The 25,406-nt window shown below is 40.2% G+C and overlaps 1 protein-coding gene across 1 annotated transcript in view; it reads right to left on the bottom strand.

Moving 5' to 3' along the window:
- The window catches only part of ERCC4 (ERCC excision repair 4, endonuclease catalytic subunit), a 41,355-nt gene extending 18,345 nt beyond the window's left edge, over positions 1 to 23,010 (bottom strand). The window contains exons 1-7 of the mRNA XM_018040904.1: positions 22,794 to 23,010; positions 20,990 to 21,170; positions 9,358 to 9,553; positions 7,847 to 8,054; positions 5,233 to 5,413; positions 4,118 to 4,246; positions 1,759 to 1,869 (exon numbers count right to left, since the gene is read on the bottom strand). Of these exons, the coding sequence (XP_017896393.1) occupies positions 1,759 to 1,869; positions 4,118 to 4,246; positions 5,233 to 5,413; positions 7,847 to 8,054; positions 9,358 to 9,553; positions 20,990 to 21,170; positions 22,794 to 23,000 (1,213 nt within the window). The 5' untranslated portion in view covers positions 23,001 to 23,010. The remainder of the gene's footprint in view (positions 1 to 1,758; positions 1,870 to 4,117; positions 4,247 to 5,232; positions 5,414 to 7,846; positions 8,055 to 9,357; positions 9,554 to 20,989; positions 21,171 to 22,793) is intronic.

The raw sequence follows: 25,406 nt of genomic DNA, 5'->3' as shown, positions 1-25,406 counted from the left end.
AAATAAATTCCAAATGGATTACAAAGTCAAATGTTAAATAATAAATCATAAAAAAAAAAGATGACTCTTCTCCATCTCTCCATATGAGGATGATTTTCCGGGCTTAAAAGCAATGGAAGAAATCTCAGAGAAGATTGATATCCGTAAACTAAGACTGACTCAATACATAGGAGAATTAACTGTGCATTATAAAAGTAAAGACAGGCTGCTCTCAAGCCTTTTGAGATGGACCACATTCTGTCTACAGAATGTTCTCTCTCTAGATAAATCCATTTCTAATCTTAAAAAAGAGCTAAAGACAAAATGTAACTTTATACAACTATGATAAATGTTAGTATCTTCAAAGTATAAAAAGCTGATACAAACTAAGGACACACCTTAAACCAGCAAAGGAAACTAGCACAATTCACAAAGGAAGAAATGCATCTGAGAAAATACTGAGTTCCCTAAACATCAAAATGTCTAACTAGAGAAATATTTTTCTCCAATCAAATTAATAAAACTGTTATATGTATGTGATACATGCAGATACACACAAATATATACAGCATCTTCAGTCAATGCTAGCTAGGTGAAAAAGAGACAAGGTCTTGTATTTCCAAAAGAAATGACAATTGATTAAAAAAAAAAGAAAAAAATTTTCTATATATCAATGTGGTAATATGTTTTGAGAACTTTGAAAATGTCAGTATCATTTGACTCATTAATTCTACATCCAGAATTAACCTACACTATAACTTTATAGTGTTATAGCTATACTATAACAACGTGAGACAGAAAATATATAGAAGAAAACTAGGAAGGAAATATGTCAGGGTTAACAGTGGCTGCAAGACACTGCAGCCCCTTTTCTTTTTTCTAATGTTCCCCCTTTTCTTTTTTCTTTATACTTTTCACTTTGTCTAAGTGGGTATGTATGACTTAGGGTCATAAATCTCAGCACCATATGTTCTATGATAATATCATAGAATAATACTCATATAAGGACTCTGTGCTTGCCTTTATTGATTTATAGGAGTCAAAGTCCCAACAGATAGTCCTTAAAATTTAGTTTTATTTTTTATCTATTTTAAAAACTTAGCTCAGGTTTAGTCTATGGTGCTAATGTTTGTAGAGAGTAGCCCTAAAACTTGGAATTTCTTTAGGGCTAGGCCAATGTTACTCCATAGACCAATTAAGGCTTCTTTGAAAAGACTTGCTGACAACTTAAAACATAAGCCCATTAGCTTTCTCCTTGGGGATTCCAGACTTTAAGCTTTAAAGCCTGGTGAACATATATGTGGAGATTAGCTGCATCTTTTATTTTTTCAAACTGAAGCCTGGTTGATTTATAATGTTGTGTTAATTTCTGCTGTACAGCAAAGTGACTCAGGTATATACATATATACATTCTTTTTAATATTCTTTTCCATTACAGTTTATCACAGGACATTGACTTGAGTTTCCTGTGCTATATAGTAGGACCTTGTTGTTTATCCATTTTATATGTAATAGCTGATTAGCTATATCTTTAAATAGACGTTTTCCCAAGAACTCTACCAGTAAAACAACCTGCTTTCATGAAAATACAATGACTGAACTTGGAGAAAACCATCCAATGAACAGAAAGGAAGCTGTCACTAAGATTTGGGTGATGTAGCACTTATTCTTCTTATTCTACAGACAAAATAATAGTGTTAAGTTATTTTTAAAGAGCTAATCAAAAGGACTCATTTGCCAGATTTTGAAGGCCAATGTCATCATCTCCTTTTTTCCTACCTGGACCACCAAGGACTTCACTCTCCTTATTCTCTGCCTCAATTTCCTTCAAAACTTCTGTGAGTGCTGCCCACTTTGGGTTGCTTTCTAGGACCAGTTCTTTTTTTGTTTCTGTACAGAAATAAACGATAATCTCATTCTATGTGATAATGTTTATCCATAAAGTATTCCAAAGGCTTTGAAAACAACAAATAACACAGGCATCGTTCTATAAGCCCATTCTTTTGCGCTTCCTTCATAACGCTCTACAGAGAGAATCCAGATTCTTGAGAAGGTCTCCTTATGGTCTAAATGAAGACAGTTCAAACCCAGATTAACACAGGCTCCATAACGCCTTGACAGAAAGTCATATGCATGATCACTAATAAGAGATGATTACGTGTCAGTTGTCAACTGTGATGTTATATATAAACTGCTACACAAAATAAAGGAATCAGTACAGAATAACAGTTTTTATTATTTCTAAAATCTCCATGATTTTCCTAATGCTGAACACGAGATTAAGGAGACAACAATAAAACTTTTATTTCTGTAAGTACGCAAACGTATTACTAATGTATTTAATTACGTTTTGAAATAGATCTTTGCACTAGGCAGGACATAAGCATGGTAGCTCAGCTGGTAAAGAATCCACCTGCAATGCAGGAGACCATGGTTCTATTCCTGGGTTGGGAAAATCTGCTGCAGAAGGGATAGGCTACCCACTCTAGTATTCTTGGGCTTCCCTGGTGGCTCAGCTGGTAAGGAATCTGCCCGCAATGAGGGAGACCTGGGTTCGATTCCTGGGTTGGGAAGAAGATCCCCTGGAGAAGGGAAAGGCTACCCACTCTAGCATTCTGGCCTGGAGAATTCCATGGACTGTCCAGTGGCAAAGAGTCGGACACGGCTGAGCGACTTCCACGGTCATGTCTTAAAAAGCCAACAATATTCACTATGTATTTATTATAATAGTTATAGATAAGTGTGAAATAGAATCCATTATTTGCCTCATTCTAGTACCTCTGTTTCCTAAAAGCTAAAAAGAAAATTCTTAAAGAGATGGGAATACCAGACTACCTGACCTGCCTCTTGAGAAATCTGTATGCAGGTCAGGAAGCAACAGATGGACTGGTTCCAAACAGGGAAAGGGGTACATCAAGGCTGTATATTGTCACCCTGCTTATTTAACTTATATGCAGAGTACATCATGAGAAATGCTGGGCTGGATGAAGCACAACTGGAATCAAGATTGCCGGGAAAAATATCAATAACCTCAGATATGCAGATGACAACACCGTTATGGCAGAAAGTGAAGAAGAACTAAAGAGCCTCTTGATGAAAGTGAAAGAGGAGAGTGAAAAAGTTGGCTTAAAGCTCAACATTCAGAAAATGAAGATCATGGCATCTGGTCCCATCACTTCATGGGAAATAGATGGGCAAACAGTGGAAACAGTAACAGACTTTATTTTCTTGGGCTTCAAAGTCACTGCAGATGGTGACTGCAGCCACAAAATTAAAAGACACTTGCTCCTTGGAAGAAAAGTTATGACCAACCTAGACAGCATATTAAAAAGCAGAGACATTACTTTGCCAACGAAGGTCCGTCTAGTCAAAGCTATGGTTTTTCCAGTGGTCATGTATGGATGTGAGAGGTGGACTATAAAGAAAGCTGAGTGCCAAAGAATTGATGCTTTTGAACTGTGATGCTGGAGAATATTTTTGAGAGTCCCCTGGACTGCAAGGAGATCCAACCAATCCATCCTAAAGGAAATCAGTCCTGAATATTCATTGGAAGGACTGATGCTGAAGCTGAAGCTCTAATACTTTGGCCACCTGATGTGAAGAACTGACTCATCTGAGAAGACCTTGATGCTGGGAAAGATTGAAGGTGGGAGGGGGGGATGACAGAGGATGACATGGTTAGATGGCATCACTGACTCAATGGACATGAGTCTGAGTAAACTCCGGGAGTTGGTGACGGACAGGGAGGCCTCGCGTGCTGCAGTACATGGGGTTGCAAAGAGTCAGACACAACTAAGGGACTGAACTGAACTCAAACGGGATGTTAAAACAGTCCACTAAGACCTTACATGCCCAAATAGTAATTATTCTGAAGTTAAAAAAAAAAATCAACCATTCTTATGTAGTAGTAAGAATACTTTTGATTGATACTTGGTGTTTTGTTATTTGGAATCCCCTGCCAATGAATCCATTCCAAATATTTTTTAACATAGATCACATATGTTACATGTAACAAGTAATTAAAAGCAGTCACATATTTTTCACACAGTCGAATGAGATTTAAAGTTATACTGTATCATGATAAGCATTTCCACACCAAATATAAAGACAAGTTTGAAGACTTAATCATACAAGATACCTTGTTCTTCTTTAATCTCCAGTTTTTCAGGAAGTTTGCTTTTTCTAGTCATTTTTGCATCTGGAACATGATAAACCCTTGCTCGAGCATTTACAAACATTGAGGTGCTGGAGTCAAGAAAGAGCCAACCTAACATAAAAAGTTAAGCGGAAAACAAAAAAGCCTTCAATTTATGGTTAACTTCAGAGACTCTCTGAAGGTCACATGACCTGTATATCAACCAGTCACCAGCTTATTCATCTCCCAACCACACCTCCCTTGTTATGGTCTCTGTCACTGGCTAGACTGGTGGTTTTCAAAGTGCGGCCTACAGATCCCTGGGGGTTCCCAAGATGTTTTCAGGGGGATGGTCTGTGACCTCAAAACTACTCTCATACTAATACTATTACTGAATTTCCCCCACTATGTTGATGTTTCTAATGACGGTGCAAAAGCATCGGTGGGTTATGCTGCTGGTGCCCAAGCACAGATGAAGGCAGTGGACCCAAAGTTCACTAGCAATCAATGCATTCTTCAACACTGTGCATTTGTAGTTTATGACTCAAGAAAGTCCCTGGTAAAGCAATAAGAAATATTAACTTTATTAAATCTTGGCCCCAGGGGCCCCTGGGCCACACTTTAAAAATCGCTGGTCTTGCCAGACAGTGAGAAAGGTCACAGTAGTGAGGCAAGAATGTGACTGGTAGAAAATCCAGTCGGTGGACAGTGGCATATGTACGCTTCTCTACAAATCTCTTCTCATTCTTTGGCTAATGAAACTCCATATTCCCTTGCCGTTTCTTTGGGGAAATGAATTTTAAGTTCATAACAACTAAACTTTCAGAATACAACCTATTTCTAAGCTGGGGACTGCCTGTGATATATGGTCTTTTCTAGAAATAAAACTGCCTGGAATGGATATGAACATTTATTAATATACAGGACAGAAGTTAAGTAGGTAGAAACATCAGCTATCAATAAAATCTACATCCTTGTGCTATGAACATAAAACGTAATTTGACATCTCAGTATATCATGTAGTTGAATATAGCACTCTGCACACCTGACTCCCCAACAAAATCTACTACTTCATTCAAATCAGTTTCTAGAATAATCTCAGTATTTTTATCTCCCACCTGAATTCTGACCGAATGCCTTCTCTGTTGCTCTGAGAGATTCCAGAAGATTAAGAAATGTGATACAATCATACTGAGAGAGATACTGCAGCAGGGTTCGTAGTATCTTCAAATCCTGAACCAAGGATTTAGTCTTGGCTCCAAGCTGGTGCCACAAAGGATCTAAGTAATGGCGAATTGTCTAAAACAAGAATAAAATACTGCTAAGAGATATTTAATATAGCTATTATTAATACAAATGATACTTGGAACAAACATTATCCCTTGTATACTTAAAAATGGTTAAAATAGTAAATTTTGTTATGTAAGCTTTATCACAATGGTTTTAAAAAATAAAAGCAAAAAACATTATCTCCCAAGGAAGTGGACAGAAAATTTAAGTTCATAAGACTCAGAATGTTCTAATTAGGATGTTTAATTTTTCAAATGTAAAGCAGAGTGTCATCACTACAATCTTTATGATCAGATACAGTCAATTCATAATTACCCGCATTTACATTATTAGCAGACAAATGTCCTGATAAATATCAGATACTCAATTATTCACTTTTATGCAGAATCAAAGCAAGTAATTCAGATACATTTAACTTCTGCCAAGTCCTGTATGGATAGAAATGTGAGAGCCAGCTGGATGATGAGGGAGAAGACATAAACCAGGGAAACTACATGTATCAAATTAGTATCAGCAGACCACAGTTTGCTGCTGTAAAAGATGTGCTTATTATTATTTTTAAGTGTGATACAAGGATGAGAAAATATTTGTTAACAACCAACTAAATCTGAATACTTTTTAAGATCCTAAAAAATTGTCTAAAACACAGAACAGCTTTATGTATATACTATGCAGGTATCTATATATCCACAGCTATATATATACATGTCTCCTTCACAAGCTGATTCTGTAACTAAAAGGGATAATGCAGCATGCTTCAGAAGCAGTCTCACTACATGGCATCTTATCTAACACATTTAATACTGAACGGAAGCAATATTTAGAAGACCAAATAATCTACTGTCCAAACTGGAACTCTTGTGAAAATGAAATGACACTATTAATAATTACTCCAGGACAACAGGCAGACACTGTGACTGTCCTAGATAAACTGGGACATATAAGTCTTTTGTATATCATCTTTTGTAAAAATCTTTTCTAAAACCATTAACAAAACTTAAATTTTCTAACAAATGCAAATTACGCCTATATTTTTGTTTTGGTTATGAGATGAATACGTAAAACAATACTTTGACTTTCACTGGCCAGGGGATGATTTACAGAAATTTAGTGCAAAGCATATCTGGCTATATTTTGTTTTTCTAGGGACATATACGGGGGCTTCCCTGGTAGCTCACTGGTAAATAATGTGCCTGCAATGCAGGAGACCTGGGTTTAATCCCTGGGTTGGAAGATTCCCTGTAGAGGAAATGGGAACCCACACCAGTATTCTTGCCTAGGAAATGCCATGGACAGAGAAGCCTGGCGGACTACACTCCACGAGGTAACAAGAGTCAGACACAACTTAGTGACTAAACCACCACCACACAGATATATGTACCATCAGAAGAATGTGAGAGGTGTTTTTGGTATACTAGGCACTAAATTAAAATAAATTTTAAAAACGGAGGCACAAAACACATGGAATGGCTTTTATGCATCATTATTTCACAGTAAAAAGACTTTTTGGAAGAATCAGAAAAATAAGGACTTAAATTTTTCCCTTTTAAAAATCACTATGCATTATTTTTAGTGACAAAGAGATTGATTCAGAGTTTGAAAGATAAGAACTTGTTCTACAAAAATATGAAAAAAAGCTGCCTGGAATTTTTTTAGTTTTTTCTAGACATACAATTTGATCTTAGACATTTATGTACCTGTATTAATATTAATCTATGATGAAAAAATTAGTTGAAATAAACATTCTTAGACTACAGTCTTACCATTTTCTCACTTCAGAATGTAATTTTAAGACAGAGCAAGTTTCACACTCCTCAGTAATCAAAACTCATCCAAATTATTTTTATTCCAAATAAGAGATCATAATAAATTATGAAGCCTTCTTATGTATAGTCTTCTACCTGTAGATATTCAAATGTTGTCATTTCAGAGCAAAAGGTTATTCATTGTTCTCTTGGAGTGAAAGTTTAGTCGCTCAGTTGTATCCGACTCTCTGCCACCCCATGGATTGTAGACTACCAGGCTCCTCTGTCCATGGGATTTTCCAGGCGAGAGTACTGGAGTGGGTTGCCATTTCCTTCTCCAGAGGATCTTCCCAACCCAGGGATCGAACCCGGGTCTCTCATATTGTAGGCAGACCCTTTATCGTCTGAGACACCAGGAAAATTCTCTTACACATGTTCTCGTACATATACTCAAAAAAAAAAAGAGACAGTCACCGTATAACTGCAAAAATCAGAATTATGCTTAGATGCTAATCAATGTATTTGACTACAAATTACTTTCCAGTAAACCAAAGAAGATATGCTTTAAATCACCTCCAACCTAATTTTAAAATGACAACAAATTCCTACTGAGAACATTATAAATATTAAAATAACTTGCATACTTAAAAATTACAACATCACAAACAGTGCTTAAAAAGGAAGAGAAATAGAGTACCTTGTCAAAAGGTTTTCCAATAGCATTTTCTAAAGATAAATCTTCAACTTCAAGCGACGGGTTATGGCATTTTAATTCCTTTAAACAGGCATTTAAAATGTCCAGAATAGCAGTCTGTATAGCAAGCATGGCAGGTGTCATAGAAACATGAATTTCTACGACTTCGGGTTTATGCAGTTCTAAAAACGAGTTTACTGCTACATGGAACCTAAAAAGACAAACATTTAAAAAGTATTTTCTAGAGCTGTAAGAGCCCTGTGTTTCCCGTCTCAGTTTAATACTCTTTAACAGCTTTTTGTAAACGGACTGTAAGAAGATCAAACCAGTCAATTCTAAAGGAAATCAGTCCTGAATAGTCACTGGAAGAACTAATGCTGGAGCTGAAAATCCAATACTTTGGACACCTGATGCGAAGAACTAACTCATTTGAAAAGACCCTAATGCTTGGAAAGATTAAGGGCAGAAGGGGAAGGAGCAGCAGAGAATGATGGCATCATTGACTCAATAGACATGGATTTGAGCAAATAGGCATCATCGACTCAATAGACATGGATCTGAGCAAACTCTGGGAGATAGTGAAGGGCAGGGAAGCCTGGTGTGCTGCAGACCACCGGCTCACAAAGAGTTAAGACATCACTGAGTGACCAAACAGCAACAAATGTAATTAAGAAGCAAAACAGAAAGCCAGGTGACAATGTTTTCAGGATTACTTTTAATCATATGAAAGTGAATTCACTCAGTCATGTCTGACTCTTTGTAACCCCGTGGACTGTAGCCTGCCAGGCTCCTCTATCCATGGGATTCTCCAGGCAAGAATATTGAAGCGGGTTGCCATTTCCTTCTCCAGGGGATCTTCCCGACCCAGGGATCGAACCCAGGTCTCTCGCATTGCGGGCAGACGCTTTAACATCTGAGCCAGAAGTATTACTCAGATAAGCCAAGGGTCAGGGACTGAACCCAGGTCTTCTGCACTGCAGGGAGATTCTTTACCATCTGAGGCCCCAGGGAAGCCTTAACATATACATATGCCCACCCTTTTCTAAATTCTTTTCCCACAGGGGCCATTAAAGAGCACTGAGTTCCCTGTGCTATATAGTAGGTCCTTACTAGCTTTCTATTTTATATACAGTAATGTATGCCAATCCCATCTGCCAATTTATCCCACCCTCTTCCCCGCTGCTGATGGACAGTTTTCAAAGTGGAAGTGAGAATCTTAGCCAGTAAATTTGTAGTTCACCTAATTCTGTTGTACACATGAGCCTCCAGATCCCTAGGGATTTCACTAAATGAAAAGGAAAGTGGTGGCCTTGGACTACTGGAAAAATAACTATCAAATCTCTCTTTCTTATTAAAAGAATAACAAATGTGGTGACCATTTATCTATACTTGGGTGCACTGTTATAAACCTGACTAGCATGTGTCAAGTACAGTGACAATAAGTACTACATTAAAGTGTGAAATTAAAGTACAGCAGTTTCTCTTGCAGAAATTGGTCACATACTTCTATTTACCTTGGCCACAGATACAGCTTCCTTACAAAAAGATTTCTCATCACTCTTTCCACGTGACAAAAGCCGGTGTCAAAGGCAACAGCGTTGTCTGTGAAGGCTTTAATAAAACCACGTTTGTTTTTCTGTCGAAAGAGGCGCAAGATGAATGCTTCTTGACAAGACTCGATTATTCTGTGAGCTCTATATACCAAGATGCCTGAGGGGGGAAAAAATCATAATTTAGAGTGCACAAAAGACATGTCATTTTTATGCTTGCTTTCACTTATTCATCACAGTTTTCCTGAATGCTTTATTTGAGCATAGGCAAGCTATTCTAGGCTGAGGATACAGCCACAAACAAAACACGAAAAGCTGTCCTGTGGCATTTACAATAAGTCATGTAAGTAAGTAAGACATTTAGTTGTTATAAGGGATAAGTGCTGAGGGAAAAAAGTGAATCAGAGGAAGACAAGGAGTATGTGTAAGAGATGGTGGTTTGTAATTTTCTTAATCTTTAAAAAAAATTGTAGTTGATATACAATATTCTAATTACAGGTATATAATACAGTGATTCACAATTTTGAAAGGTTATACTCCATTTATAGCTATCATAGAATATTGGCTATATTGCCCATGTTGTACAATATATCCTTGTGGCTTATTTTATATATAATAGTTACATTTTACTAATTCTTTACCCCAATATTGCCCCCTCCTTCCCTCTCCCCTCTGGTAACACTCATATGCTCTTTTTTTTTTTTCACTGCACTTTGAGGTGTGTGGAACTTCTTTGACCAGGGGTGGAACCCATGACCCCTGCAGTGGAAGCATGGAGTCTTAACCACTGGACAGTCCACGAATTTGTTCTTTGTATCTGCAAGTTTGCTTCTTTTTTGGTCATATTCACTAGTTTGTTGTATTTTTTAGGATTTGCAGTTTCAGATAGGGTACGCCTCACTGAGGTCTTAAGTGAGTAAAGGCTGGATGGAGATGAGAGGGTGAGCCTTGTGACCATGTGGGCCAAAAGAGTGCCAGCCGAAGAAGGGTAAGAGCAAAGGCCCTGAGGTAGGGTGTGTCTGACCTAGTGGAGGAAGCATTTCTCAAAGTCAAGTGGGCCATTTGTTCTTTTATCTGTGAATCAGATGTGAACTTTGCAAAATAGCTGCCTTTCAGAAGTGTGGAGAACATCTGCTTCACTTATTATAAGAATTCAACTTTCAGAATCAGAGTATATTCTACTGAAAGATAAATTAGTCTATTTGAAATAAAAATCTAAAAAAAAATGCTTAAACATCTGTTTTGTGGGGTGGATGTGACAATGACACCTCTGAATTGCAAAAACAAGGATATACACGTTTCTTTAATTAGAAAAAGAGAGTTCTGGACCAGATGATTTCTCACGTGCGTATACCACAGACACACGCCTCTGCGGTGCAGTAGGATTCGTGGGGAATTAGAGACGTGAACTGACACAGTGCACAGATGTCAATCATTCTATGACAATTCTCGCCTTTTACACCTAAACCAAGCCAGGTACCATATATATTTGCTGTAAGCTCACTAGCATGTTTTTGCTCCCATTCTTATCACACCTGAGATCTGGAAAAATGACTATAGTAACCCATGACTCCCAGTAGTTCAATAGACTCAATTCAGATTCTACTATTTTAGTATTTAAATTTAGATTGAGGTAGATGGAACTGAAATTTATTCTAGCCAAGCAAACTGCTTTTCAAAGACCGTAAAAATAAATAGCTAAGTAGGAATTTGTAGACAAAGGATTTTCAAGAACACCAGTAAATGTTGTTGTTGTTTAGTTGTCCAGTGGTGTCTGACTCTTTTGCAATCCATGGATTGGGATTTTCCAGGTAAGAATACTGGAGTGGGTTGCCACTTCCTTTTTCCAGGGGAAGCCAATACTAGTATATGTGCACAGCTAATCTACTACTCAGAAAATACTCAGTACCTAGCAGGTGGGTTTTTCCAAGTATGCTTCTGGGCCACAGTTGTGGGCCTGGATGAAACAGGACATGAAAGTTAGAAATAATAAAAATAGACTTTTCTAAAGAAAAGGTGAATCTCAAGTTAAGAAAATGGTGTGCTCCAAAAGGTTGTCATTCTTTTGGAAGCCAAAAGGAGGAGGGAGAAGAGAAGTATATTCTATCCCAGCCCTAAGCACTGGGATTAGGTATTTTTACAGATTTTTATTTCATTTAATCCTCACAATAACTCTATGGGGTAGGTATTACTATAGAGACCAGGAACTTGACCATGGTCACCCTACAAGTAAACGGAGGCCAAAGGTTCCAAATCATGAGTGTCTGGTAACAGCTATATTCTTCCTACTAGGTGACATCATCTGAGGACCACGCACCCCTCCCCCTTAAAAAAGTATAAGTAAGTTAGGTTTCCGGGTGTGATTCTAGTGCCACATTTTTGCATCTCATTTTGCTGCACTATAATTATTTCTTTACACCTATCTCCTCCTGCTTGGGCACAAGATCATTATAAGAAGTAATCAGACAGTGCTTACTATGTGCTATGCATAATGCAAAGAATTTCATACACCTGACGTCAGTTCACCCTCACAATAATCCTAAGAGAAAGGAGAGAAAACTGAGCCATACAGAAACGGAGAAACTTGCCCAAGGTCACACAGCTGGCACCTGGTGACGGTGAGCTCAAACCCAGAGGCCACCTGACTCAGCAGAGCACCCTGCCATCTTGTCATCTTTGTCTTCAGCACCGATCTCATTCCTGCCAAATAAGGGACCACTGGCAGGTGATCTTTACTAATATTTAATGTTAAAAATGACATACAGTCTGAATGACAATCAAGCTGAATTACAGCATGGGGTATGCAAATCTAACATGTAACTTTTTTTTTCCTTTAAGTTTACCAAGGAAAGTGTGTTCTGAGGTCTGTTTAGAGATGTCAGGATATGCTTTAACAATGAAAGGATCCTCTTTCCCTGTATATTTGAAAGTATAATCTGGGGAGATATTTTCACAGTTCTCCCACTACTGAGAAGTCATGTTGGCAGGGATGCCTAGGGTGGGTGCAGTGATGCTAAGAGCTAGTGACAGAACAAGTTTTGCCTGGTGCATTCAGGACTTCCCAGGGGGTTACATGCTCCTAGGACACTGGTCTGTAACAGCTGTGTTGAAAGCTTCTACAGGGGCTGGGAGAATGTGGGGGATAGACGATGATCCTAGGGGTTGCAGCATTTGAAAGCATTCATTTCTTTGGATCATTTGCATTCTATTCAGCCAAGGAGCAGTTACAGCTCCAGCTTCATTACTGGCTGGGAATCAATCAGAAATGGGAATGGCATTTTAATTAGGAACCACCTATAGACCACAGTTTGCATAGTCCTTCGACTCAGATTGCTTTCTGCCTCATCAGGTTGAACTGTTACTGGGAGTCACAGAGTAATACTGACATCTAGTGGTCATTCCAATACTTTTTTCCATTTTCTCAACTTAAGTAAAGCTAAATTTATAAGAAACCAACAAGCAGTAACGGAGAAGGCAATGTCACCCCACTCCAGTACTCTTGCCTGGAAAATCCCATAGACAGAGGAGCCTGGTAGGCTGCAGCCCATGGGGTCACTAAGAGTCGGACACGACTGAGTGACTTCATTTTTACTTTTCACTTTCATGCACTGGAGAAGGAAATGGCAACCCACTCCAGCGCTCTTGCCTAGAGAATCCCAGGGATGGGGAAGCCTAGTGGGCGCCGTCTATGGCGTCGCCCAGAGTCGGACACGACTGAAGTGACTTAGCAGCAGCGGCAACAAGCAGTAAAATATTTTATTACAATGTATTAAGATTTGGGGCTATACAAAGCTTTTTTTTTGCTATTATCTATTATTTATTATGTACCATGTACTGTACTAAGCAAGCATATTTATTTTACCTCATTTAGTCCTTATGATAACTTCACAAGGCACTGTTTTCTCAACGTAAGCAATGAGACAACTGAGACTTGTGAAAATTAAGTAACTCGCTTGTAAGCAGTGGCGTTACCTTTCAAAGTCAAGCAAGTCTGACCCTAACTGTACAGCCCTGTCATGGCTTATAACTGATACATATAAAAGTACAGCAAAACTTTCCATCAATCAGTTCACTATGAATCATATAAAACATTGTTTCAGGGCTTCCCTGGTGATTCAGCGGTAAAGAACTTGCCTGCCAATGAAAGAGACGCAATTTCAATCCCTGATCTGGGAAGATCCCACATGTCATGGAGTAACTAAGCCAAGGCACCACAACTAGTAAGCTTGTGCTCTAGAGCCCGGGAGCCACAACTACTGAAACCCGTGTGCCCCAGAGCCCACGCTCCCCAAGAGAAGACACCACAGTGAGAATCAGCCCCCACACCACAACTACAGGGTAGCCCTTGCTCAGAGCAACTGGAATGAAAACCCAGCACAGCCAAAACAAAGACATAAAATTATGAAGTATTACAAATGACATTTCCATTAAAAAACATTCATTCATACATTTATGCATTAAATATTTCCTGAGAGTCTTCGAGGCTCAGGGCAATGTGTTAGATATAGTAGGAAGGACAATTCTGAATTCCAGCACCTCTTTGCCCTTCAGAAGTTCATTAAAGACCACAGTATATACGTACATCATTCACCTAGCATCTATGTGTTTGGTATCTACTACGTACCAGTTCCTAAGCCTGGGATGAAGTTGTTCCTCACTCTTAGGAGGCTGGCCATCTCATGAGTGATACAGACAAACAGGCAAATACAGTGTGGTGTTCTGAAGTTCTCTGACTGGGGAGGACAGGGGTAGGGCCCCTAAATTATCTTTGGGGAAATCAGAGAAGGTTTCCCAAAGGATAAACAACAGTGAAAAATGATTCCATCTCTACATTAATTCTGGCTACCATTAGACCATTCTTCTCAAAATAATTAAGCAACTGCTTAGTTTAATTGCAATCATGGGAGAGAGCTGGGCTCAAGATGGTAGAGTTTGAAGACTCTGAGCTCACCACCGTCCCACCCACCATGAACACATCAAAACTACAATGACATACAGAGCAACTCTCTCTCAGAATGACCTGCAGACCAGTAGAACGGCTCTCCTACAACCAAGGCTATGGAGAAAGAACCCCAGGGAGTCTGACAGGAGAGGAGGAAAAGAGATCTCGTTGGGACCCACAGCCCCAGGGGGTGGCCCAGAAGATAAGGGAGCTCTCACAGGCTCAGGGATCCTCTCTGAAGAGTGAGGGGTTTGAACCCCACATTGGGTACCAGCGGTCCAGCATGGGGAAGACGAGCCCCTTTGGCTGGTTTGGACACCGCTGGGGCTTACCAGTGGGCTGCAGAAAACCAAGACTCCACTCTTGAAGAGATCAAGTACGCAGAGACGTCTCAGAAGAGGCAGCAGACTGAAAGCTGCCTGGTGCTCCAGCTGCCCTGCAGGACCCTGCCGCCCCTCCCACTCTGCCAGCCTGCACTGGGCTCCTGCTCCAGCCCCTCCTGCTCCAGCCCTATCCCCCAACAAGGCAGCTCCACCAGCGCACCCTCAGGGAAGATACAGTCTTTGCTCTCTTCAGACCCAGCTCTCCCACTAAAAGCACCCATGGGGCACATAGACTGCAAAGGACATGCCCACACAGGGACATGGATTCAAGACTGGGACAGGTAACTGTGTTGCCTAACTTCATAGGGACAATCAGAGAAAGTCAAGTAAAATGAGAATACAGAAGAATATGTTCCAAACAAAAGAGCAAGATAAAATTCTGAGGATAAAACCCTAATGAACAGAGATAAGTAATTTACCTGATAAAGAGTTTAAAATAAGAGTCATAAAAATGCTCACTGAACTTGGGAAACTCAGCAGTGGCCACAGGACTGGAAAAGGTCAGTTTTCATTCCAATCCCAAAGAAAGGCAATGCCAAAGAACACTCAAACTACCGACACACTGCACTCATCTTACATGCTAGTAAAGTAATGCTCAAAAATTCCCCAAGTCAGGCTTCAGCAATACGTGAACCATGAACTTCCAGATATTCAAGCTGGTTTTAGAAAAGGCAGAGGAACCAGAGATCAAATTGCCAACATTCACTGGATCATCAAAAAAGCAAGAGCATTCCAGAAAAACATCTATTTCTGCTTTATTGACTATGCCAAAGCCTTTGACTGTGTGGATCACAATAAACTGTGGAAAATTCTGAAAGAGATGGGAATACCAGACCACCTGACCTGCCTCCTGAGGAACCTGTATGCAGGTCAAGAAGCAACAGTTAGAACTGGACATGGAACAACAGACTGGTTCCAAATAGGAAAAGGAGTATGTCAAGGCTGTATATTGTCACCCTGTTTATTTAACTCATATGCAGAGTACATCATGAGAAACACTGGGCTGGAAGAAGCACAAGCTGGAATCAAGATTGCCGGGAGAAATATCAGTAACCTCAGATATGCAGATGACACCACCCTTATGGCAGAAAGTAAAGAACTAAAGAGCCTCTTGATGAAAGTAAAAGAGGAGAGTGAAAAAGTAGGCTTAAAGCTCAACATTCAGAAAATGAAGATCATGGCATCTGGTCCCATCACTTCATGGCAAATAGATGGGCAAACAGTGGAAACAGTGTCAGACTTTATTTTTTCTGGGCTCCAAAATCACTGCAGATGGTGACTGCAGCCATGAAATTAAAAGACGCTTACTCCTTGGAATGAAAGTTATGAACAACCTAGACAGCATATTAAAAAGCACAGACATTACTTTGTCAACAAAGGTCTGTCTAGTCAAGGCTATGGTTTTTCCAGTGGTCATGTATTGATGTGAGAGCTGGACTATAAAGAAAGCTGAGTGCTGAAGAACTGATGTTTTTGAACTGTGGTGTTGGAGAAGACTCTTGAGAGTCCTTTAGACTGCAAGGAGATCCAACCAGTCCATCCTAAAGGAGATCAGTCCTGGGTGTTCATTGGAAAGACTGATGTTGAGCTGAAACTCCAATACTTTGGCCACCTCATGCGAAGAGCTGACTCATTTGAAAAGACCCTGATGCTGGGAAAGATTGAGGGCAGGAAGAGAAGGGGATGACAGAGGATGAGATGGTTGGATGGCATCACCGACTCAATGGACATGGGTTTGGGTGGACTCTGGGAGTTGGTGATGGACAGGGAGGCCAGGAGTGCTGCAGTTCATGGGGTCACAAATAGTTGGACACGACTGAGTGATTGAACTTACTGACTGACTGAACTTGGGAAAAGAACAGAGGAACATAGTGAGAACTTCAACAAAGAACAAAAAAGAGCCAATCAGAACTAAAAAATACAATAAAGTGAAAAATGCTAGAAAGACTAGCATACTAGTCCTAGAAGGACTTAAGTCCTTAAGTAAATTTAAGAACAGTGGAATTATATCAAGGATCTTTTCCAACCATAACAGGAATGAAACTAGAAATCAATACAGGAAGAAAATGGAAAAATACAAACACATGTAGTTAAACAACATGCTACTAAAAAACCAATAGGCCAACAAAGATATCAAATAGGAAGTTAAAAAATTCCTTGATATGAATGAAAACAGAAATTTAACTTTCCAACGTCTATGGGATACACTTAAAGCAGTTCTATGAGGGAAGTTTAAAGTGATATAGGCCTACCTTAAGAAACAAGAAATTTCTCAAGTAAACATCCTAATTTTCCATTTAAAGGAATTAGAAAAAAAAAACATAGCCCAAAGTAAGCAGAAAGAAGAAAATAAAAACCTGAGTGGAAAGAGAGACTAAAAAATCCAAACAAACAATAGAAAAGATCAATAAAACTAAGAGGTTTTTTTTTTTTTTTTTTAAAAGACAAAATTGATCCTTTAGCAAGACTCCTCAAGACAAAAAAAGGGGAAGGGCCCAAATAAAATTATAAATGAAAGAAGCAAACTTACAATTTATATCACAAAAATATAAATAGTCATAAGAGAATATACTAAGAGTTATACGCTAGCAAATTGGACAACCTAGAAGAAATGGATAAACTCCTAGAAACATACAATCTTCAAAGACTGAATCAGAAAAAAATAAAATATCTAACTAGTAATAAAACTGAATCACTAATAAAAAAAATCCCAACAAAGAAAAATCTAGGTCTAGGAATTCCACCCAACATTACAGGAAAAGTAAATACCTATGGTTCTCAAACTATCAAAAAAATCAGAGGATGGAAACACCTCAAAACTCATTCTACCAGGTCAGCATTACTCTGATACCAAAACCAGACAAAGACACTACAAAAAAGAGAAAATATCCCTGACGAACACAGATGCAAAAATCCTCAACAAAATATTAGCAAACTGAATTCAACAATATATAAAAAGCATCACACTTCATGACCAAGTGTGATTTATTCCAGGGATGTAAGGATGGTTCAATATTGAAACTCGACTTGTGAATACTGAACCATTAACAAAACAAAGGATAAAAATCACATAGTCTTCTCAATAGATACAGAAAATGCATTCGACAAAATTCAACATCCATTCATGATAAAAACTCTCAACAAAGTTGGATAGAGAGAACATACCTCAACATAATATAAGCCATTTATAACAAACCCACAGCTAATGTTATACTCAATGGTGAAAAGCTGAGTTTTTCCTCTAAAATCAGGGACATGACAAGGATGTCCACTTTTCCCACTTCTATTTACATAGTATTAAAAGGGCTGCCCTCAGCAAGCAGACAAGAAAAAGAAATAAACGGCATCCAAATTGGAAATGAAGAAGTAAAACTATTTCCAGATATATACTATATATAGAAAATGCTAAAAACTCCATCAAAAAACTTTGAGAATACATAAATTAAGTTGTAGGCTACAAGATTAATATACAGAAATCTGTTGTGTTTCTTTACACTAAGTATTAGGTATTGAAAAGAGAAATCAATACAACAATCCCTTTAACAACTTAATAAAAAAGAATAAAATACCTAACAATAAATTTAACCAAGGAGGTGAAAGATCTGATTTCTGAAAACTATGACACTGATGAAAGAAACTGAAGACAAATGGAAATATATTTTGTTCATGAATTGGAAGAATATTGTTAAAATGACCATACTACCTGAAGCTATCTACAGATTTAATGCAATCCAAATCAAAATATCTATGACATTTTTTAAAGAATTAGAACAAATAATTTGATTGGAACCACAAGACTTCAAAGAGCAAAACCAAACAACACTGGAGCTATCATCTTCCTTGAGATTATACTACAAAGCTATAGCAATCAAAACAGTATGGTTCTGGCCCCAAACCAGACACAAATATCAATGGGACAAAATAGAAAGCCCAGAAATAAACTCAAGCACATGGTCAACTAATTAACATCACTTCATGGCAAATAAAAAGGGAAAAAGTTGAAGTAGTGACAGATTTTCTGTCTTAGTCTCCAAAATCACTGCTGACAGTGACTGCAGTCATGAAATAAAAAGACACTTGCTCCTTGGAAGAAAAGCTATGACAAAACTAGATCGTGTATTAAAAAGCAAAAACATCATTTTGTTCACAAAGGTCCGTACAGTCAGATCCATGGTTTTTCCAGTAGTCATGTATGGATGTGAGAGTATGGGTTGGCCCATAAAGAAAGCTGAGTACTGAAGAGCTGATGCTTTCGAATTGTGGTACTACAGAAGACTCTTGAGAGTCCCTTTGGACTGCAAGGAGATCAAACCAGTCAATCCTAAAGGAAATCAATCCTGAATATTTATTGGAAGGACTGATGCTGAAACTGAAGCTCCAATACTTTGGCCACCTGATGCAAAGAGCTGATTCACTGGAAAATACCCTTATGATGGGAAAACTGAAGGCGAAAGGAGAAGAGGGCAACAGAGGACAAGATGGTTGGATGGCATCACCAATTCGAAGGACACGAACTTGAACAAACTCTGGGAGATAATGAAGAACAGGGAAACGGCATGTTGCAGTTCATAGTGTCACAGTCGGACATGACTTAGTGGCTACGCAACCACAACAAAATGGGGGAAAGACTCTCTTCAATAAGCGGTGCTGGGCAATCTAGACAGTTACATGTAAAAGAATGAAATCAGAACATTTTTCTCACACTGTATTAAATCAACTCAAAATGGACTAGAGATCAAAATTTAACCATAAAACTCCTAGGAGAAGACATAGGCAGTAGGCTCTCTGACATCTGTCTTAGCAATACTTTTTGAATCTGTCTCTTTAGGCAAGGGAAACAAAAGCAAAAATAATCAAATGAGCCTACACCAAATTAAAAAGCTTTTGCACAGTGAAAGAAGCCAACCAACAAAATGAAAAAGCAACCTACTGAATGGGAGAAGATATTTGCAAACAATATTTGAAATAAAAGAGTAATATCCAAAATGTATAAAAAATTTATAAAACTCAGTATCAAAAAAAGAAAAAAACCTGATTAAAACATGGGCAGAGGACCTGAATAGGCATTTTCCCAACACTGGCCAACAGAGACAAACAATGAGATATCACTTCATACCTCTCAGAATGTCTACTGTGAAAAAGACAAGAAGTTATAAGTGTTTCTGAGGTTGTGGGAAAAAAGGAACCCTTGTGCACTCTTGGTGGGAATGTACCCTTGTACAGCCACAGTGGAAAATGTATGGAGGATCCTTAAAGAATTAAAAAGAAAAGTACCATATGATCCAGTAACTCCACTCCTGGGTATTTGGAGAAAATAAAAACATTAATTGAAAAAGATACACGCACTGCAATGTTCATAGCAGCATTATCTATAAGATTCAACTGAAGTATCCACAGGTGGAGGAATGGATAAAGAAGATGTGCTATATATATATATATAAATATCCAATGGAACACTGCTCAGTCATAATAAAAAATGAAATTTTGCCATTTTCCACAACATGGATGGACCTGGAGGGTATTATGCTAAGGGAAGTAAGTCAGACAGAAAAAGACAAATACTGTGTTTTTACTTTTATGTGGGATCTAAAAAATAAAACAAATGAACAAATGTTAAAAAACAGGAACAGACAACAAACTATTGGTACCAGTGAGGAGAGGGGTCGGGGAGAAGCAAAATACAAAAAGCAGATCAAGAGGCACAAACTACTAAGTATAAAAGAAACAAGTTAGAGACGTAATGTACCGGTCAGGGAATACAGTCAATCTTTATAATAAATTTGTATGGAGCATAATCTATAAAATATTGAATTAACTGTGTTATACACCCGAAACCAATGTAACACTGTAAGTGAAGGACACTGGAAAAATTTTTTTTGAAAATTTCAAAATCATGGTTAAAAAAAAATACTCTTTAAAGAGGAAAAACCAAACTACTTTAGGGGATACACAAAGAATATTTATAAACATTCAAATCTGATTAGCTTCTAAAAGCAACCGCCAGTCAATTACTAAGCATTGACTGAATATGAGCTTAAAAAACACAGAAATGTCAATCTTACATTTAGTTTCTCATTCAGGCCATAAATATTTACTGAGCATCCAAAATGTTGTCAGGTATTGTGTTAACACCTGGAAGCAAAATGCTGAGCAAAAAAAAAATCCAATGCTGTTTACCACAAGGTTCTAGTCTGGAGTTTAGAAGAGAGAACAGACATGCATGGGAAAAAAAGAAACATATGCAAATAACAATAAGGATTCAAATTCTCACCGGTAATTAAATCTGAAGGTATTCTATCAGTCAGGAAATCAACTACAAGTATTCTGCTTGTTGCAAATATCACACCGCCTTGTGTGTATACTTCATAGCGATTGCTACTTGTGATTTCATTTGTTACTCGGCGAGGGAGATGTTCAACTCCTTCTATCTTCAGCTGATTGATAAAATACTCCTAAATCAAATTAAACTGGATTAGCAGACTATTTAATACAAGGCAGTTTTTAATAGGTTGCAAGTGTTTGTATTTAAAGAGCTTCCCTGAAGGCTCAGAGGTAAAGAATCCGCTGGTAATTCAGGAGACCTGGGTTCCATCCCTGGGTGAGGAATATCCCCTGGAGAAGGAAATGGCAACCCATTTCAGTATTCTTGCCTGTAGAATCCCAGGGGCAGAGAAGCCTGGCAGGCTACAGTCCATGGGGTTACAAAGAGTAGGCCATGACTGACCACGGCATAGCACAGCAGCAGCATTTGTACTTAAAATGACATGAAGACTTATTCAGAGATTATGAACTTTATAATGAACATACAAATTACTACCTAACAGTAATCAATCCATCGACATTTACTTAGGGTTTTGTTTTTGTTTTGGGGTTTGCACTAAAGACTCATTGCACTTGAGATGTTATTAGCAGTTTAGCAACAAAAAGACTTTAAAATCCTGGGCTAAAAGACTGTTACCTAGAAAATACTGCCTGCCAGAGGTGGCTTTGCAGTCACGTGTACCATGTGAGAAGACAAGGGTACCCTTTTCCCAGGTGGTGTTTTAGACTATTAGTTCTGTCAGGGTCCCCCCTAGAGGGGATCTCATCATGTCAGTGGGACCCTTGGTCCTTCACCTCTTCAGTTCCGTGCCACTTTTCCTGGGGGGTGCCTGTTGTGCTAAGTCCGAGTCAAGCACTAGGGATACCCAGATGAATCAGCCTGGTCCCCAGCTCTTAGGAGTTTATGGTCACTCTTCTCAGCTGGCATTTTCCCTGAGGCCACCTGCTCTAGATAGCTAAGGGCTCATCAGACTTGTCAAGCAGGCTGTGACACCTGTCACCATCCCACAACACAGGTGTATCCTGTTTTCCTCAGGGTCCTCTCCTCTCCCTAACCCAGGGACCCTTTCCCAATACCCCCAGCTTCCAGCTCCCTTCCCTTCTGACCTTATGCCCCTCGTCCCAAAGCCTGGGTGAACCCCCAGGACGTCCTCTTTCCTGCTTGCTGCTGCTGCCAAGTCGCTTAGTCTTCCCCAGACTCAGCGTCTCCTAAGTCCTCACTCCCCTCAGCGACTCCTCCATCCCCATCACTGTTCTCTTTTAGGGACCTCACTGCTCTGCCTCCAGCAAATCCCTTAATATCCAGCTTCAGGACTGCCTTGTTATTCCCACCCATATCCTCCTCCAAGTATCTCCCCACCCTCTCCAGAGACCTCCGATCCTTCTCCCCACCTCCATCCTCCTCAAATGAACTCCCCTAACTGCTCGCAGAGACCCTCCAACACTCTCAGGGTCCTCGCACCTGTGTCACGGTCCCGCATCTTCCCTCAGGACCCCGCCGCCCTCTCAGGGTCCTGGCACCTCCGTCAGCGTCCCGCAACCACCTCGGGACCTCTCCCACCGTCTCAGCGTTCCCGCACCCGCGCCAGGGGCCTGCATCTACCTCAGGGACCCTTACTCCACGCCCTCCCGCCCGCGTCAGGGCCCCGCATCGCCCTCAGAGGCCCGGCCTCCGCGCGAGGCCTGCGTCCGCTCAGGAGGCTCCCCAGCCCTCTCGGGGTCCCCTCGTCCCGCGCGCCGGCGGCCGGCCGCACCTCCTCGGCCGGCTGCGTGTTGAGCACCAGCACTAGGCACGCCGGGTGGCAGTGCAGCCGGAGGAAGTGATAGAGGAGCCGGTCCGCGCCGAGCCCGCGGGCGCACACTACCAGTCCGTCGGCGTCCAACAGTTCCAACACCAGCTGCCGCTCATATTCCAAGAGCGGCGCCATAGCAGTCGTTCGAGCCGGCGAGCCCGGCTCCATGGGCGCCCTTCCGGGGCGGCGGCCGAACGTAGCCGAAGGAAGCCGAGTCTGAGACGAGAGTGGGCCGGACCAGGCCGAAGAGAGCCGAGTGTAGCCGAAGGGAGCCGAGGCCGAGACGAAAGTCGCCGAAAGTAGCCGAAGAGAGCCGAGCCCGACAGGACGGGAGCAGGCCGAACGCAGCCGAAGAGGAACCTAGGAATCGAAGATTCGTGGACTCCGCGGGGAGGTGCTATCGCTCTCAACAGGTGTCTGCTGCGGGCTTCAGGTTTCACTTCGTCTGTAGTTCAGATTTGAGAGTCAGGCGGCCTAGACCCACTAGACCACAAGCTATCACAAAGCGAGAGAGGAGATGTAAACCCAAGGAACTGAGCTCCCTGACATTGTCCGTTGAAAAAGTTAATTGTCAGTCTAAGGACTGCGCTTAGGATTGGTAGCACCTGCTACCCAGGGTGAGGTTTGCTCCTTTCTTTTGCAATGGGCCCCTCTTTTAAAAAAATTTTGAATAAGCAGAATAGTTTGTTAATCTCAGGCTCTTGTTTCTCTCGAAAGGTCTTGACTATAATTGCTGATGCTGCTGAGTCGCTTCAGTCGTGTCCGAATCTGTGCGACCCTATGGACGATAGCTTGCCAGGCTCCTCTGTCCATGTGATTCTCCAGGTAATAATACTGGAGTGGGTTGCTATGCCTTCTTCCAGGGGATCTTCCCCAGCCAAGGATCGAACCCACCTCTCTTACGTTTCCTGTATTGGCAGGTGGGTTCTTAAGTGAAGTCGCTCAGTCGTGTCCGACTCTTTGCGATCCCGTGGACTGTAGCCCACCAAGCTCCTCCGTCCATGGGATTCTCCAGGCAAGAATACTGGAGTAGGTTGCCATTTTCTTCTCCAAGGTGGGTTCTTAGCTCTGTAAAAAGTCGCAACCAGGTGTACCCAGTGTAGCCTTGTCTAGTCTTCCACTAGGGGGACACCTAGGTATTGGTTCTGTAGGTAGAAATGCCTGTAATCTAATTAGAGGAATTCTTTTGTGTGTACTTCCCCTTTCCCCCAACCTCCATTATTAGAAAATAAAAAATACTGTATAAATAAGCAAAAATAGAAATCATTTGCTATTCTATTACCAGAAATTACTACTGTAACATCATCTACGCTTTTAGTGTTTGTCTTTTTTTTGGTATATAAATTCTCACCACAGATAATTATTTTACTGATATAATGAGTAACCCTGATTTAAATCAAGAGTTTGTTGCTCTCATTTGATAAATCTGTGAACGTGGTAGTTAATATTCTTCTACAAAATTCTTTTTCTGACAGTTTTATTGAGGATAATTGTACAGTCACATTCAGTTGTCAGAAATGCTGTTGCTGTTCAGGTGCTAAGTTGTGTCCGACTTTTTTGCAACCCCATGGACTATAGCCTGCCAGGCTCCTCTGTTCGTGGGATTTCTCAGGCAAGAATACTGAAGTAGGTTGCTATTCCCTCCTCCAGGGGATCTTCCCAGCCCAGGGATTGAACCTGTGTCTCCTGCGTCGGTGCCGGATTCTTCACCACTGAGCAACCAGGGAAGCCCCCAAATTCTCTTATATATATGGCCGATGAGATTTCTGCAATGCAAATGTACCATCCTCATTTACCTAATTCCTTATTAGTGGACATTGAGTCTGTTTCCACTTTCCTCTGTCATATTGTAAATAATATTTTATTGAGCATCTTCAGACATAAACTCAACCATGCCCCTAAGATGCCCCTTAGAAGCAGGTACTTACTAGGATAAAGAGAACAAACATATATAAGGTTTTTCATTACATCCCTGGTGCGACATCACCTTCTAGAAAGCCTGTACCGATTTATATCAACATCAGTAGTTTACAGGGCTTCCCTGATGGCTCAGTGGTAAACAATCTGCCTGCCAATGCAGGAGATGTGGTTTAATCCCTGGGTCTAGAAGATCCCCTGAAGGAAGGCATAGCAACCCACTTCAGTAATCTTGCCTGGAGAATCCTGTGGACAGAGGAGCCTGGCGAGCTACAGTCCATGGGGTGGCAAGAGAGTTGGGTGCAACTGATCACGCAGCAAGAGGATCTGTTTCTCTACCTCTTACTGCTTAGTCTAGTACTTTACTTACATTTTGTCAAGATTTAAACAGTATATGGTATTTCCTAAATGTTGATTAAATGGAAAAGAATGTCTGCAGACATTCTCCATATAGCCATTCCTATGAGACTCATGTGACTCCCTCCACTTTTGCAAGTGAGAAAATGGAGTCTCAAGGAGCTTTTGTAATTTGGCCAAGACCAGTCAAACTAGTTAGGGCATTTAGTTCAGGACATGATAAGTAGGGACTCAACACGTATGAAGGATATGCATGTTGAAGTAACAACTCTGATATTCAAACCTGATTCCCAGCTGTGA

This window comes from Capra hircus, chromosome 25 (genome assembly GCF_001704415.2).
Source record: "Capra hircus breed San Clemente chromosome 25, ASM170441v1, whole genome shotgun sequence".
Lineage (NCBI taxonomy): Eukaryota > Metazoa > Chordata > Mammalia > Artiodactyla > Bovidae > Capra > Capra hircus.
Note: the sequence above shows the minus strand (reverse complement) of the source record. Positions and strands in the feature narration are given on the sequence as shown.